Genomic DNA, 13,598 nt, shown 5'->3' with positions numbered 1-13,598 from the left:
GCTAGGAGTTGGACATGACTGAGTGACTTCACTTTCACTTTTCACTCTCATGCATTGGAGAAGGAAATGGCAGCCCACTCCAGTGTTCTTGCCTGGAGAATCCCAGGGACGGGGAGCCTGGTGGGCTGCCGTCTATGGGGTCACACAGAGTTGGACACGACTGAAGTGACTCTGCAGCAGTAGTTCACTTGGGCGGGTAGTGGAGTCTTGTTAGAGGGGTAGTGACAAAATGAATGGTGGAGGAGAGATGATATGGGAGAAATGGCAAATCAGTAAAACCTCCATGAAACACATGTTAGAGAAAGGGGGACAGATTAGGTGGCTCCATTTATCAGACAGTAGGTCAGGAGTTGCTGGCAAATCAGCAAACTTGTTTACTGGAGGCTCACTGTATGCAGGCACTGTGCTAGGGCTGTGTGAGTGAGAGGCATACAAAGTTGTATGCAGAGCTTCCAGTGGTAATGTTTGTTTCAGGCAGAGAGAGCCTAGGGAGAGTGACTGGTTAAAGAACTGGGCTTGGGGGTCAGTTGGCTAGAGAACATTAAGCTTTGTTCTGAAGCTGAAGGGTTCCCCCCTTATTTAGCCCCCTTCTAACTCATTCCATTTTCCCCATTAAATAGTCCTTAGTGGGGAATCTACTGTTTCTTGGGGTGTGGTTTAATAAAGTTAAGCTGGTATGCTTCTTAATAGATGTGTAGTCCCCAGTGGAGATGGCATGAGCTCTGTAGCTAGCTGGGCCTGGGTTAGAATCCTAGCTCTGTTGTAGACTAGCTGCATGCCCATCAGCATGAGTCTCTGCGTCTCCAAGTCCTCATGTGTGATTTGGACATAGTTCTCGAATTCCTTCTTCACATGGAAGAGTTAATAAGCTTGTGCTTGCAGGAATCTAGTCCCATGTCTGTACATGTTAGATTGCAGGGTTAGCTCCCTTTCCTTCCCAAACTGTTCCTTATAATTTCACCTTCCTTTAGTTTACAGTGCCTAATCCAACCACCTTATAATTGAGGCCATATTATAGTGCCACTAAGTAAGCCATTCTTTCTAGGACTAAACTAATTCTGTTTGGACTAAAGTGTTTTGCCTGTTGGTGTGGTCTTCTAGATTTGACTCCTTTAAGTGGTTTCTGAGTTATCCAGTCCAGCTGGTCACCTCCACCGAAGCCAGGCATTTCTCTGTGCTGGTCTTGTATGTGTGTTCTTCTTTGTCTTTGCAGTCAGGAGCGCTAACCTGATGAGGTAGTCCTTAGTTCCTCCACTGCGTGCCCTAAAGGCCCAGCAGTATCAACAGAAGGTACAGAAGGAAGGGAGCCAGTTCTCAGCACGTGCTCTAGGCATATCACTGTTTTCCCGAACCCTCTTTTCTCCTGTGAGGAACAGGACACATGGGCTGGGTAGGTGCGGTCACGCAGCAGGGGCCATGTTGGTAGGCAAAAACTCTCTAAAAATTGGTAAACTCATTCATATGTTCCCTTGGGGTCAAGTCATAGTCTCTAGATGCTGTACATAACTGTTAGTGCTTCCGGGGTTAACACCTGTTTGTTTTTCGTTCAGTCTATTCTGTTCTCCATGCTGCCAAGAGCCTCGACGTCAAAAGAGATTGATGCTGGGCTTCTTTCCATTATTTCTTTCCCGGCCTTCGCGGTGGAAGATGTGAACCTTGTGAATGTGACAAAAAATGAAATTATTTCCAAGCTCCAGGTGAGCATTGGTCACGCTGGTACCCTTCTGCCCTGTGTTAAGTGCCCCTTCCAGATAGTGACGTGGAGCAGCTCACTCAGGCCTGGGCTGTCCCTGCAGTCGATCTCTCAATATCAGAGTGGACTGACAGATGGAGGTACCCAAGGCTGAGAATGGAGGGGAGAAAATGAAGTCTCTGAGCCATCAATACCCCAGGTTCTTTTCTTGTGCAGTAGAGTTTCAATTCCAGCTGGCACATTTAAATCTCAATTTGTATCACTCCTGTGCTTCTAAGACAGAGCTTCTGAACCCTTTAGAGATCCTAGACAGACTCCCTTAAGAATCTCATGAAAGCTACAGTCCCTGTCAGAAAAAAATGCACATGTCCCAATATCCTCAAACTTGACACACGATTTCTAGGGACTTGAAGATCTCCAAGTTAAACTGAGATTAAAAATCCCAGGGATGCCCCAGGTGGTCCAGGGTTAAGACCTCACCTTCCAATGCAGGGGGTGCAGTGTTCCTCCCTGCTTGGGAAACTAAAATCTCACATGCCTCACAGTCAATAAACCAAAACAGAAAACAGAAGCAATATTGTAACAAATTCAGTAAAGACTTTAAAAATGGTCCACATAAAAAAAAAAATCTTAAAATCCCTGCTCTGAGGTGAGATGCAGAAACTATGACACATTACACCAAACTGAGAAGGTTATACAATACTCTAGCCAACTGAAGTTATCAGTGAAATGATAAAAAAAAAAAAAAAGTAAGTTTCCTAAACCACAATCTGCATGTTGATGATCCCACTTAGATTTGGTGAAAAATGATTTTAGCCTCTGGAAACCAAGGGGTAAAGGGTCTCCAACCATATCCCCAGAAGGCACTGCCTCAGTTAGGAGCTGGTGGAGAAAACAGAACCTGTTTAGTTTGTAGAAGTAGGCAGAGAGTTCATGTAGAGAATGAAGCATTTCAAGGGGAGCACATTCTAGACTGGGCTTCCCAGGACACCCCAGACACTATGGGATTGGCCACTGGGAGTGCGTTTGCCTCCATGGCCAGTGCTAAAACAGCCCCAAATGCTTAACTGAAGAATGGACACCCAAAAGTGCAATCCAGGGATAAGGGAGGCAGATTCAGATAGCACTGCCACTGCCCTTCTTTCTTGGCACCCGAGAAGCTGGAGAGGAACACTGAAGCCTGCAGCAGGAAACCCAACAGCCATGGCCTTAAGCTACAGGAAGCCCTGCCGCCTCCCTCCTCCACTTCTTGCAGGATGCAGGCTTCTTTGCATCCAGAGCCTAACTCCTATGAGTCTGGAGTCGCCTTGTGGCCTTCCAGTCTGTCAAGTAGAAGCAGTCCAATCAGTCCACATATCACCATGGGTGGCTTCTCCAAGCAGTGAGGGTCCCTTTGCATCTTTGTACAATACAGCAAAATCAGAATAAAAGGATGGTCATTCTGTGAACCATGGAGTAATTAATCTCTCAGCCCTGACTGCCACTCTAATGGAAAGTTTTGGCATTCCCTTCCAAGTACTGATCAAACCTTATTTTGGTTTGCTTATTACTTAAAGATGAGTTTTTGTACTGATAGCAGTGAGCACTTTGTTGTTACTAAAAGGGCTGACTTGAATCAAAGAGATAAAGAAATTCTTCTGTTTCATCAAATGCTTCTTTTTGTCTTCTTAGGGGCGTTATGGATGCTGTCGCTTCCTTCGAGATGGTTATAAAACCCCAAGAGAGGTTGTATTTAAAGATTGTTTCTTCTGATTCCTTAACTGCTTCATATCTAAGTTGCCACTGTGGCATTCTCCCTCTGTTGATTATAAAACTTACACGTTGGAATATTGGAAAGAGCAGTCTTAATTTTGGAGTCAGCAAGCTGGAGTTAGGCAATAGACTAGTAAGATCATTAGGAGAGCAGCAAGCTGGTGATTTAAAACCAGCTTGCTTACATGGACAAACAGTTCTCTCGCTCACATGTTTTTTAAAAGGCCACCTGTGGCCTCCTTGGGTTCCTTTGCCATAGGGACTGATAAAATGATGTCAATAAAACAGTCTGCCCAGCACTGCAAGAGTCAAATTTCTCCTTATTTGTTATAGAGATAGAGAAAGCTTAATCTAATAAACTACCAAGTAATGTTATGTGCATTTGATTTACTGTTCTGAAATTTTACCATGGATAACTGCCAAAAATAGCTTCAGTCATGTCTGACTCTGTGCGACCCCATAGACGGCAGCCCACGAGGCTCCCCTGTCCCTGGGATTCTCCAGGCAAGAACTCTGGAATGGGTTGCCATTTCCTTCTCCAATCATACCAGCCTCAAAGTTGCCCTGAGTCAGAAAGCAAGGGACACTCAGTGAGGCACAGTGGTATTATGTATGTAATCTGACATTACCTTTTAGAACGTTTACCTGTTTGCTTCCAGGACCCAAACCGATTGCATTATGACCCTGCTGAACTCAAGCTCTTTGAAAACATTGAATGTGAATGGCCTGTGTTCTGGACTTATTTCATAATAGATGGAGTCTTCAATGGTGATGCCGTTCAGGTGAGAAAATGCTGGGCGTTGTGTTGGTAATCAGCATTTTCATGGCAATGGTGTGCTGATGGTTATTAGAACATAGGGTTATGCAAAAATTCAGGGGCACTGTGTCAGTTACCTGTTGCTGCCAACAACCTTTCCTAAAACTTTGTGAATTAAAACAGCTATTGTGTTTGCTCAGTGCTGTGTAATTTGGGTAGTGCTCAGCAGGAACGGGTTTCTCTGCTGCTTCTGATGTCAACTGGGATCAGTAGGGCTGCAGGAACCGGCCTCCCTCACGTGGTTGCAGCTTGATGCTGCCTGTTGGCCCAGAGCTCAGGTGGACTGTTGGCCTGGGTCTTCATTCTCCACTTGGGCTTCTCACAGCATTGCAGTCTCTGGACAGTAAAGCTTTTTACATGGTGGTCATCTTTTCCCAGAATGCAAAAGCAGAAGCTGCCAAGCTTTCTTAAGGCTTTAGGCCCCAAACTGGCAAAGTGTCACTTCTGTTGCATTCGTTTTTTTCTGGGCTAGTGTTGCCAAACTAGGTTTGTTTTGCCAGAGCACAGCAAGCCAAAATGCTGAAATGCCGAGGTTTGCAGCAAAGAGAGGGTTTATTCGCAAGGCTGCCATGCAAGGAGAACAAGTCTCAGGTCTGCCTGCATGAAGACTAAGGCTTGGGGTATTTATGGGATAAAGAATAAAGCGGCACAGTGGCCTGAAGTTGGGGAGAGGTGACTGGAAAAAGGAGTGGTAATTCTCATTCTGCCCAACTGTAGGCCACAGGTCTCTGCACATTCCAAAATGGAGGTGCTTAGCATGCTCTGAGGGTGCAGTTTTTAGCCCTCTGATGCCCCAAAATCACCAGACACTCGCCCATGCCCTGTTGGAGGGTGGGTGGTCCTAACCAGTCTTAACCAGCTCAGTTGGAACGAGACATAGTTGACTCCAAGTTCCTGGAAAACAACTCGAGCAAACGTTGTTTAGACTATGCGCTGCTTGGAGGACATGGGAGTCTTAAAAGCACCTTGATTAGTGAAGGCCTGTTACAGGTAAAAATAGATTTGACTAATGACTACCCTTGGTTTTAGTCCCCCCTATGTTTTGATCATTTCTCCATGTCAAGAGGAGGAGGACAAAGACCCCTCTGGATATTTCCTGCCTATAAGGGGCGTAGACACAACTAGGGCTTGAGGAATGAAACCTCTTAGCACTCATTTGAAAATATTCTCTTGATCCTGGTTTCAGGTTAACATTTTGATCTGAGCAGTTACCACCTATGCATCAGCTGTCAAGGCATTCACAGGCCCAAGATTGGTAAACTACAGACAAAGATGTAGCCTGAGGGGGCCTGTAGAATGGCAGACATTGTTAAAATTTTCATTCTTTTTTAGCAGTTTTATTTAGGATAAGCCAGGGATCAAGCGAAAGCGAAAGTCAGTCAGTCGTGTCCGACTCTTTTTGACCCCATAGACTATGCAGTCCATGGAATTCTCTAGGCCAGAATACTGGAGTGGGTAGCCTTTTCCTTGTCCAGGGGATCTTCCCAACCCAGAGATAGAACCCAGGTCTCCCGCATTGCAGGCAGATTCTTTACCAGCTGAGCCACAAGGGAAGCCCCAGGGATCAAGTGTCTTACCTTTTTCCATATTGGAGTGTCTCGATCATTATCTGTTTGGCTGAAACACTTAGATATTAAATGTGGAAGGACCACAGGCTTGGAGAAATAAGTATGGTTTCTATAATATCCTTACCATGTAGAACCTTGGCAGGGGTAGATGCCACAGTCTTTTTTTTTTTTTTTTCTCTTTAATCTGAGGACATGAGGAGAGGACCAAATTTCAACTTAGTGTAGGAAAAAAAAGGTGACAGGAAATTCTCTGTTGATTAGCTTAACCCAGTATCTACATCTGAGGGCTTTCTATTGTAAGTCATTCAAGGGGAGGACACGGCATAAAGGCTCGAGAACTAGGAGATGGGGTTCTCTGGGGTGGGGGGCGCGAGTCTCCCACAGACGAGTTTTGTTGCTGCTGCTCTTTTCTGGCCAGCTGTAGTTTGCCATCTTTAAGGCTACTCTTAGCTAGTGTGGTAGTGCTCTGTGCTTAAGTCGTGTCCAGCTCTTTGCAAGCCCGTGGACTGTAGCCCACCAGACTCCTCTGTCCATGGGATTCTCTAGGCAAGAATGCTGGAGTGGGTTGCCATGTCTTCCTCCAGGGGATCTTCCTGACCCAGGGATTGATCTTGTGTCTCCTGCATTGGCAGGCTGCTTCTTTACCACTGAGCCCACCTGGGAAGCCCTCTCTTAGCTAATATCTTATTTAATGTATCAGCTGCATAACGGGTATCCCAGCCCACAGCCTCGCTTCCTGTTATTTCTCCACACCATCATCAGAGTGATCTTATTAAGAAAAAGATGATGCTACTGCTTGTCTTAAAAGCTTTGAATGGCTTCCTGATTACTTTTGTGATGAGGTACAGGCTCTTCACACGTTTTATAGGGTCCCAGAAGATTTGTCCCTTGTTTTCACCACTGTAGTCCAATTTCTAATTATTTCCTTTCTTGAGTTCTGTGATCCAAGCAGATGGAAACTTGTTCAGGCCTTTGGGCAGGCCAGGCTGTCTCTCCCATCTTCTCAAATACCCAGCAACTGTCCTGAATATTCATTGGAAGGACTGCTGGTGAAGTTGAAACTCCAATACTTTGGCCACCTGAAGCGAAGAACAGATTCATTTGAGAAGACCCTGATGCTGAGAAAGATTGAAGGCAGGAGGAGACGGGGAGGACAGAGGATGAGATGGTTGCATGACATCACCAACTCAAAGGACATGAGTTTGAGTGAACTCCGGGAGTTGATGATGGACAGGGAGGCCTGGTGTGCTGCGGTTCATGGGGTCGCAAAGAGTCGAACACGACTGAGCGACTGAACTGATGCTTTCCACCCTTAGCTTCCCCTCCCCCTTCATTTGATTCGTTTTAAGTGTCACTTCTTTCAGAAAGCCTAAAAGCTTTTATATATGCCACACAGCTCTTATAACAGCCTGGCACCTATCAGTGTATTTCCCACTTAGCTGTCAAAGGACCCTGCTAGAGATGGTCTCTATCCATCTGGGGCATATGCCCCATTCCTAGTATATACTAAGTGCAAAATGGATATTTATTAATACAGTGTTCATTTGTTCAAGACAGATTTCTTTTTTATTATTTATTGAAGTATAGTTGAGTTACAATCTTGTGATAATTACTGCTGTACAGCGAAGTGACTCAGTTGCACATATAGATATTCTTTTTCATATTCTTTTCCATTGTGGTTTATCATAGGATATTGATAAAGTTCTCTGTGCTATACAGTAGGACCTTGTTTGTTTGTTTTTTAAATTGGAGGATAATTGCTTTACAATGTTGTGTTGGTTTCTGCCGTACAACAATGCAAATCAGCCATAATTTTATATATATATGTGTGTGTGTGTGTGTGTGTGTATCCTCTCCCTCTTGGGCCTCTTTCCCCTCTCCCATCCCACCCCTCCAGGTCATCACAGAGCACCAGGCTGGGCTCCCTGTGTTATATAGCAGCTTCCCACTAGCAATGTGTTTTACACATGATAGTGTGTATATGTCAGTGCTGCTCCCTCAATTTGTCTTACTCCTTGCCCCGCTATGTCCACAAGTCCATTCTCTCCATTTGCATCTCCATTTCTTCCCTGTAAATTGATACATCAGTACAATTTTTCTGGATTCCATTGTATATGCATTAATATACAATATTTATTCTCTTTCTGACTTCGCTCTGTATAACAGGCTCTAGGTTCATGCACTTCACTACAGTTCAGTTCAGTCGCTCAGTCGTGTCCAACTCTTTGCGACCCCATGAATTGCAGCACGCCAGGCCTCCCTGTCCATCACCAACTCCTGGAGTTCACTCAAACTCAGCGTCCATCGAGTCAGTGATGCCATCTAGCCATCTTATCCTCTGTCGTCCCCTTTTCCTCCTGCCCCCAATCCCTCCCAGCATCAGAGTCTTTTCCAATGAGTCAGCTCTTCACATGAGGTGGCCAAAGTACTGGAGTTTCAGCTTCAACATCAGTCCTTCCAATGAATATTCAGGACTAATCTCCTTTAGGATGGACTGGTTGGATCTCCTTGCAGTCCAAGGGACTCTCAAGAGTCTTCTCCAACACCACAGTTCAAAAGCATCAATTCTTCGACGCTCAGCTTTCTTCACAGTTCAACTCTCACATCCATACATGACTCCTGGAAAAACCATAGCTGACTCAAATTTGTTCTTTTTATGGCTGAGTGAAACTCCGTTTGGCATTTGCTGCCATGCATACTTTGGTGAGCAGAAAAGAGCTGTTCTCATGAAGTTTATGTGACTGAGGAACTCATACATCTTGCTGGGTTTTAATCTGCTCAGTCACATGTTCTGGCGTAGGATACACAATCTAAGATTCATTTTAGTTTTTGAGAGCTGCCTCTGTTGAATGCTGAAGTGTTTCAGAAGTGGCAGTAAGCTTGAAATACTAATATTCCCTCTTTGTTGACTTTTACGCTTTAGTGATTATCTTGGGTCTTATGTTTTCTGTCTTTTTACCCCAGGACTGACAGATCTCAAAAAGATTGAGTTGGAATTTCAATTATGAACAAGTTTGACAGTTACCAGAAACAAAAGGCTAAGGAGACAGAAAATCCTGTGCTTAGTACCTTATTTTGTAGGTCTCACAGGATTTATTATTCTTACCTGCCAAGCTATCTCTTCTACTCATTTTAAAAGTGATGCACCCCATCATGCTTTGCTGTCCATAAATTTCAGAAGAAAAGAACATGAGATCTGAAAGGCATTTGATTGACTCTCCAAGGATGAAATGTGTTAAATAGCTAGGTGGCTGGTTAAGGGTTTTCCCCCTCGCCATTTCCCTTTTAATGCATAGGTTTTTATCACTGCTTTTTAAATTTAATAGAAGCATTTACATCAACAGCTTTTACTGAGTGGCACATCCTAAGTATTGGGGTACATGGATCATAATACACACACTTCCTTTTCTTCCCATCTGATTCGTTCAGCAAACATTTCTTGAGCAAGTTTGAGCGCTTTTTCAGTAGAAGACTACCAACAGGTGGAAATAGGATGCACTGCTTAAGATCTGGCCTCCACTCCAAAAAGCTTATAGTCTAGCTGGTAAGACAAAATTTAACTGTGTGAGAAGTTAAGAGTGTACTATTTAAATCATGAGTGAAAAACAACACATAGAAGACCAGTTGCTTTTTGCTCTTCCTAACATTTGGTATCAGCACAGTCCGGGCTCCTCTTGCACTCCGAGCTGCAGGTGTTTATGCATTTCTTAGCCCTGTGTGCTACTTCTAATCTCTTTGTTGCCCAGAGAGCTGTTTTTCTGTCTTGTGCTGTCGTTTCACCCCATGAGTCATGGTGCTGTTTTCTAGGTCCAAGAATACCGTGAAGCCCTGGAGGGGATACTGATCAGAGGCAAGAACGGGGTCCACTTGTTGCCTGAACTCTACGCCATCCCGCCTGACAAGGTAACCATGTACTTGATTATCTAGAAGGAAGTGAGTTGGGCTTGGCCATTTGGTATTTTTCATTCCTCTTTCAGACCTAACACTTTTTCTCCAGAAGTGGTTTCTTGAGTCTTGGGTAGCATTGCTGTTTATCACAGAAGTTATGGATTTAGAGCCATGCTTGACCTGGAGGTTGCCCAAGGGAGGCGTTAGTTGAGGACTTTCAGAGGGTACCTGTCCTTCTTCCGAGCTCAGGACCAAGCAGGCCCTAAAATCACAGAACACTGTTGGGCGCCATGTTGTTACATGTTTCCGTGGAAAAAGAAACCAGACAGAATCTCCCTGGGAGAGGGGGAGAGATGTACAGGCATACCTTGCTTTACTGCCACTTTGCAGGTAACTTTGCATTTTCTTTTTTTACTTTTACAAATTGAAGGTTTGTGGCAAGCCTTCATTGAGTTTTTTCCAATAGTATTTGTTCATTTCATGTCTCTGTCACATTTTAGCAATTCCCACGTTTCAAACTTTTTCATTATTATATTTGTTACAGTGATATGTGATCAGTGATGTTTAATGTTACTACTCAAGTTACTACGTGTGTTTAATGTGATGTTTAATGTGATCAGTGATGTTTAATGTTACTACGTTAAACTTGACGGTTCGGGTGATGGTTAGTATTTTTTAGCAATAAAGTATGTTTAAATTAAGAGAGGTACATTTCTTTCAGACATAATGCTGTTGCACACTTAATAGATTACAGTATGTAAAAGTGTTAAGTCGCTCAGTCATGTCCGACTCTTTGTGACCCCATGGATTATAGCCTGCCAGGCTCCTCAGTCCATGGAATTCTCTAGGCAAGAATACTGAAGTGAGTTGCCCTTCCCTTCTTCAGGGGATTTTCCCAACACAGGGATCTGAACCCGGGTCTTCTGCATTGCAGGTGGATTCTTTACCATCTGAGCCACCAGGGCAGACCTTAGTATATAGTGGTATAGTGTGAACATAATGTTTTATGCAATGGGAAACCAAAAGTTTCGTGTGACTCCATTTATATTCAGTTTATTGCAGTGGTTTGGAACCGAGGTCTGCCTGTACAGGGGTAGTTCAGAATCTCTTCCTTTCAGTCACATAGTTCCTGAGCTAGAGCTTGAGTGATCACTTAGAAGCCATCCTATATCAGGAAAAGAGAAACTGGCCAGTTCCAGGAAGATGCCCAAAGGTAGTTTTGTTCTATTCTCTTTCCTAAATTGGGTCATGATGGATTGATATATCTTAATGGGAAGATTTCCCTGTACATATCTCATGTTAAGCAGAGAAGAATCCTCATTTCAAGGCTTATTCTCTTTTGAATGTTCCTGTGGCTTTAAAGCTTCATTAAGACATTTTGGGACAGAAGAGACTTCAGAGAGCAAGGTTCCTCCCGCAGCTGACAGGGCCTGCACTAGAGCATAACCCTGCGGTCACATAGCAGCTTGGGTCTAGGAGTTTGTGGTAGAATCAGGCCCACAAGCACATGGTCAGGGGACTGGTAAAGGCCTTGGAAATTATCTGCCTCAGTTCAAAGAGGCTGTGGAATCTGTCAGAGCTCAGACAGCACTGGGGTCTGCTTGGAATTAGACCCCAGTTCAGGGCCTCCTGACAACCGCACCGTGCTTCCCACTGGGTGGTGCATTTTTGGGGGGGTTGAGAGTCCGTCATTGTACAGACCAAACCATGGAGCCTGCAGGGGCTGTTTTCTTTCTGAGTTTTCAAGGCCTAGATTTCCTGCAAATGTATTCATTTTACTATGTGTGATGAGTGTTGTTGGGGGTCTGGGTGCTGCTGATGGTGGGGGCTGGGTAGTTACTTCCTAGCAACTGTGTGTTCAGGTTGCCCCTTTTCCAGAACTGAGGCACTTGACAAGACTAAATTAGTCATGGGAGGTAATTTGGAACCTGGAAGCAGAGCAAGGGAAACTGAATAGCTTCAAGGATATTTTACCTATTTTATAGTGGAGATAACCATCCATCCATGTTCCACTAAAAGGCACATTTCCTGACTGTAGTAAATGCTAGGTGTTATATGCTTTTCTTGTGAATATTAACACTTCTGGCTGCACGGTGTAAAAGGTTACTCTGCAACTTTTTCTCATCTGACCTCCATGCTTGTACTTGTCATTTCAGCGTCCTCATTTAATCCAGTGTATTTACACATCAGCTAGGCACTGATTTTGAATATTCTTTTGAGCACAGTTTGTATTGGCTGCTTCCAGATGACAGCTGGGAAGGTTCACCCATCCCATCAGTAATACGGAGAGACTGCCGCAGACAGAGCCACCCAGACCCCTATGGCACCTTTGTGCAAATTAGAAAAAGGGCCTCATTCTTGGAGCAGCCACAGCCCTGGGCCAAGGCAGCATCCGCCCTGGGTTCCAGCGTCACTCATTTCCACAGCTGGACATACTTCTGCAAGGCACCACTGACCAATGGGGCTTCCGTTGAACAGCTTGAGACTCAGGCAAGCATGCCCAGCAGATGTGCTGAGGAGCAGCTGCTCTGGGTCGGGCAGCACGGCTGGGGCACAGAGGGGTCATGATGCCAGCTCTCCCTCTGCCAGCTTGCAAGCTAGGGAGGTGGGAGGAGCAAGTACATGGACTGAGGACAGATACCAGAGTGCCGTGCTGGTGGCAAAGGCTTGGTGCATTAGAGAACCTGCAAACTGATTGGAAAGACTGAGGTGGAGAGAGGGAGACACACACCTCTACGGGGAGGCAGGAGCTGGCCGTGGGTGGAAGAAGGGCAGAACTGGGCTCTTCTGTTCTTTGCATCAACCTGTTCCCATTCCAGATCTGCGCAGTCTTTCTTAACACTACTTACATTTCAAAAAGTTTTAATGTACCGTCTGACTGTGAAAGTAATCCTGCAAACTGCAGAACATTCAACATTCTATAGTAAGAAAATATTTCTCTCTAATCTTACATTGCAGTGTTTTGGAGAATCTCCCTCCACTTTTTATCCTATTTGATTACTCATAACATTTAATTCTGTTCAGTTGACAAGCTTAAGTTTGTCTTAGTTAACTACAGCAAAATTTTAAAAATTTACTGAATATGTTCACATGGGCTTCCCTGATAGCTCAGTTGGTAAAGAATCCGCCTGCAATGCAGGAGACCCCGGTTTGATTCCTGGGTTGGGAAAATCCGCTGGAGAAGGGATAGGCTACCCACTCCAGTGTTCTTGGGCTTCCCTGGTGGCTCAACTGGTAAAGAATCCACCTGCAATGCGGGAGACGTGGGTTTGATCCCTGGATTGGGAAGATCCCCTGGAGAAGGGAAAAGCTACCCACTCCAGTATTCTTGGGCTTCCCTTGTGGCTCCCATGGTAAAGAATCTGCCTGCAGTGCGGGAGACTCCAGTTCCATTGTCCCTTCCTGGATCGGGAAGATCCCCTGGAGAAGGGAGAGGCTACTCACTCCAGGTTTTCTGGCCTGGAGAATTCCACGGACTGTGTAGTCCATGGGGTTGCAAAGAGTCGGACACAACTGAGCAACTTTCCCTTTCAGGTTCATATTAACATCACTGATGTTATTAATCAACAAGCAGAGAATAACTCGCCTAATGATGTGAATTTTTCCTTTGGAGAAGATGTGTTTTCTATTTCCTTCAACTGGTTTATGTTTTCTGGAGAAGGAAATTCTCCAACCCCCAACCAACCAATGTTGTAATGATCAAAAACCCAAAGGTCAGCATGGACTTGACAACAGAGAAGATTGCAGACTGACTTTTACAACATGTAGCCAGCACTGCCCATCAGAGAGAACTGTAGTTTGTTTTAATGAGTCAAAAGCCCCAATGGATTCAGCGTTTTGAGTCCCTGATGGAAAATGAGTGATCTAATAAGACCCTGAT

The 13,598-nt window shown here is 44.7% G+C and overlaps 1 protein-coding gene across 5 annotated transcripts in view; it reads left to right on the top strand.

Moving 5' to 3' along the window:
- The window catches only part of PHKA2 (phosphorylase kinase regulatory subunit alpha 2), a 91,760-nt gene that overhangs the window by 41,886 nt on the left and 36,276 nt on the right, over positions 1 to 13,598 (top strand). For all 5 annotated transcript variants that reach the window (XM_027533920.1, XM_027533918.1, XM_027533917.1 and 2 more), the window contains 4 exons: positions 1,551 to 1,697; positions 3,365 to 3,418; positions 4,105 to 4,227; positions 9,638 to 9,733. In XM_027533920.1, the coding sequence (XP_027389721.1) occupies positions 1,551 to 1,697; positions 3,365 to 3,418; positions 4,105 to 4,227; positions 9,638 to 9,733 (420 nt within the window). The remainder of the gene's footprint in view (positions 1 to 1,550; positions 1,698 to 3,364; positions 3,419 to 4,104; positions 4,228 to 9,637; positions 9,734 to 13,598) is intronic.

This window comes from Bos indicus x Bos taurus, chromosome X (genome assembly GCF_003369695.1).
Source record: "Bos indicus x Bos taurus breed Angus x Brahman F1 hybrid chromosome X, Bos_hybrid_MaternalHap_v2.0, whole genome shotgun sequence".
Lineage (NCBI taxonomy): Eukaryota > Metazoa > Chordata > Mammalia > Artiodactyla > Bovidae > Bos > Bos indicus x Bos taurus.
The sequence above is the reverse complement of the archived record's forward strand: the minus strand, read 5'-3'. Positions and strand labels throughout refer to the sequence as shown.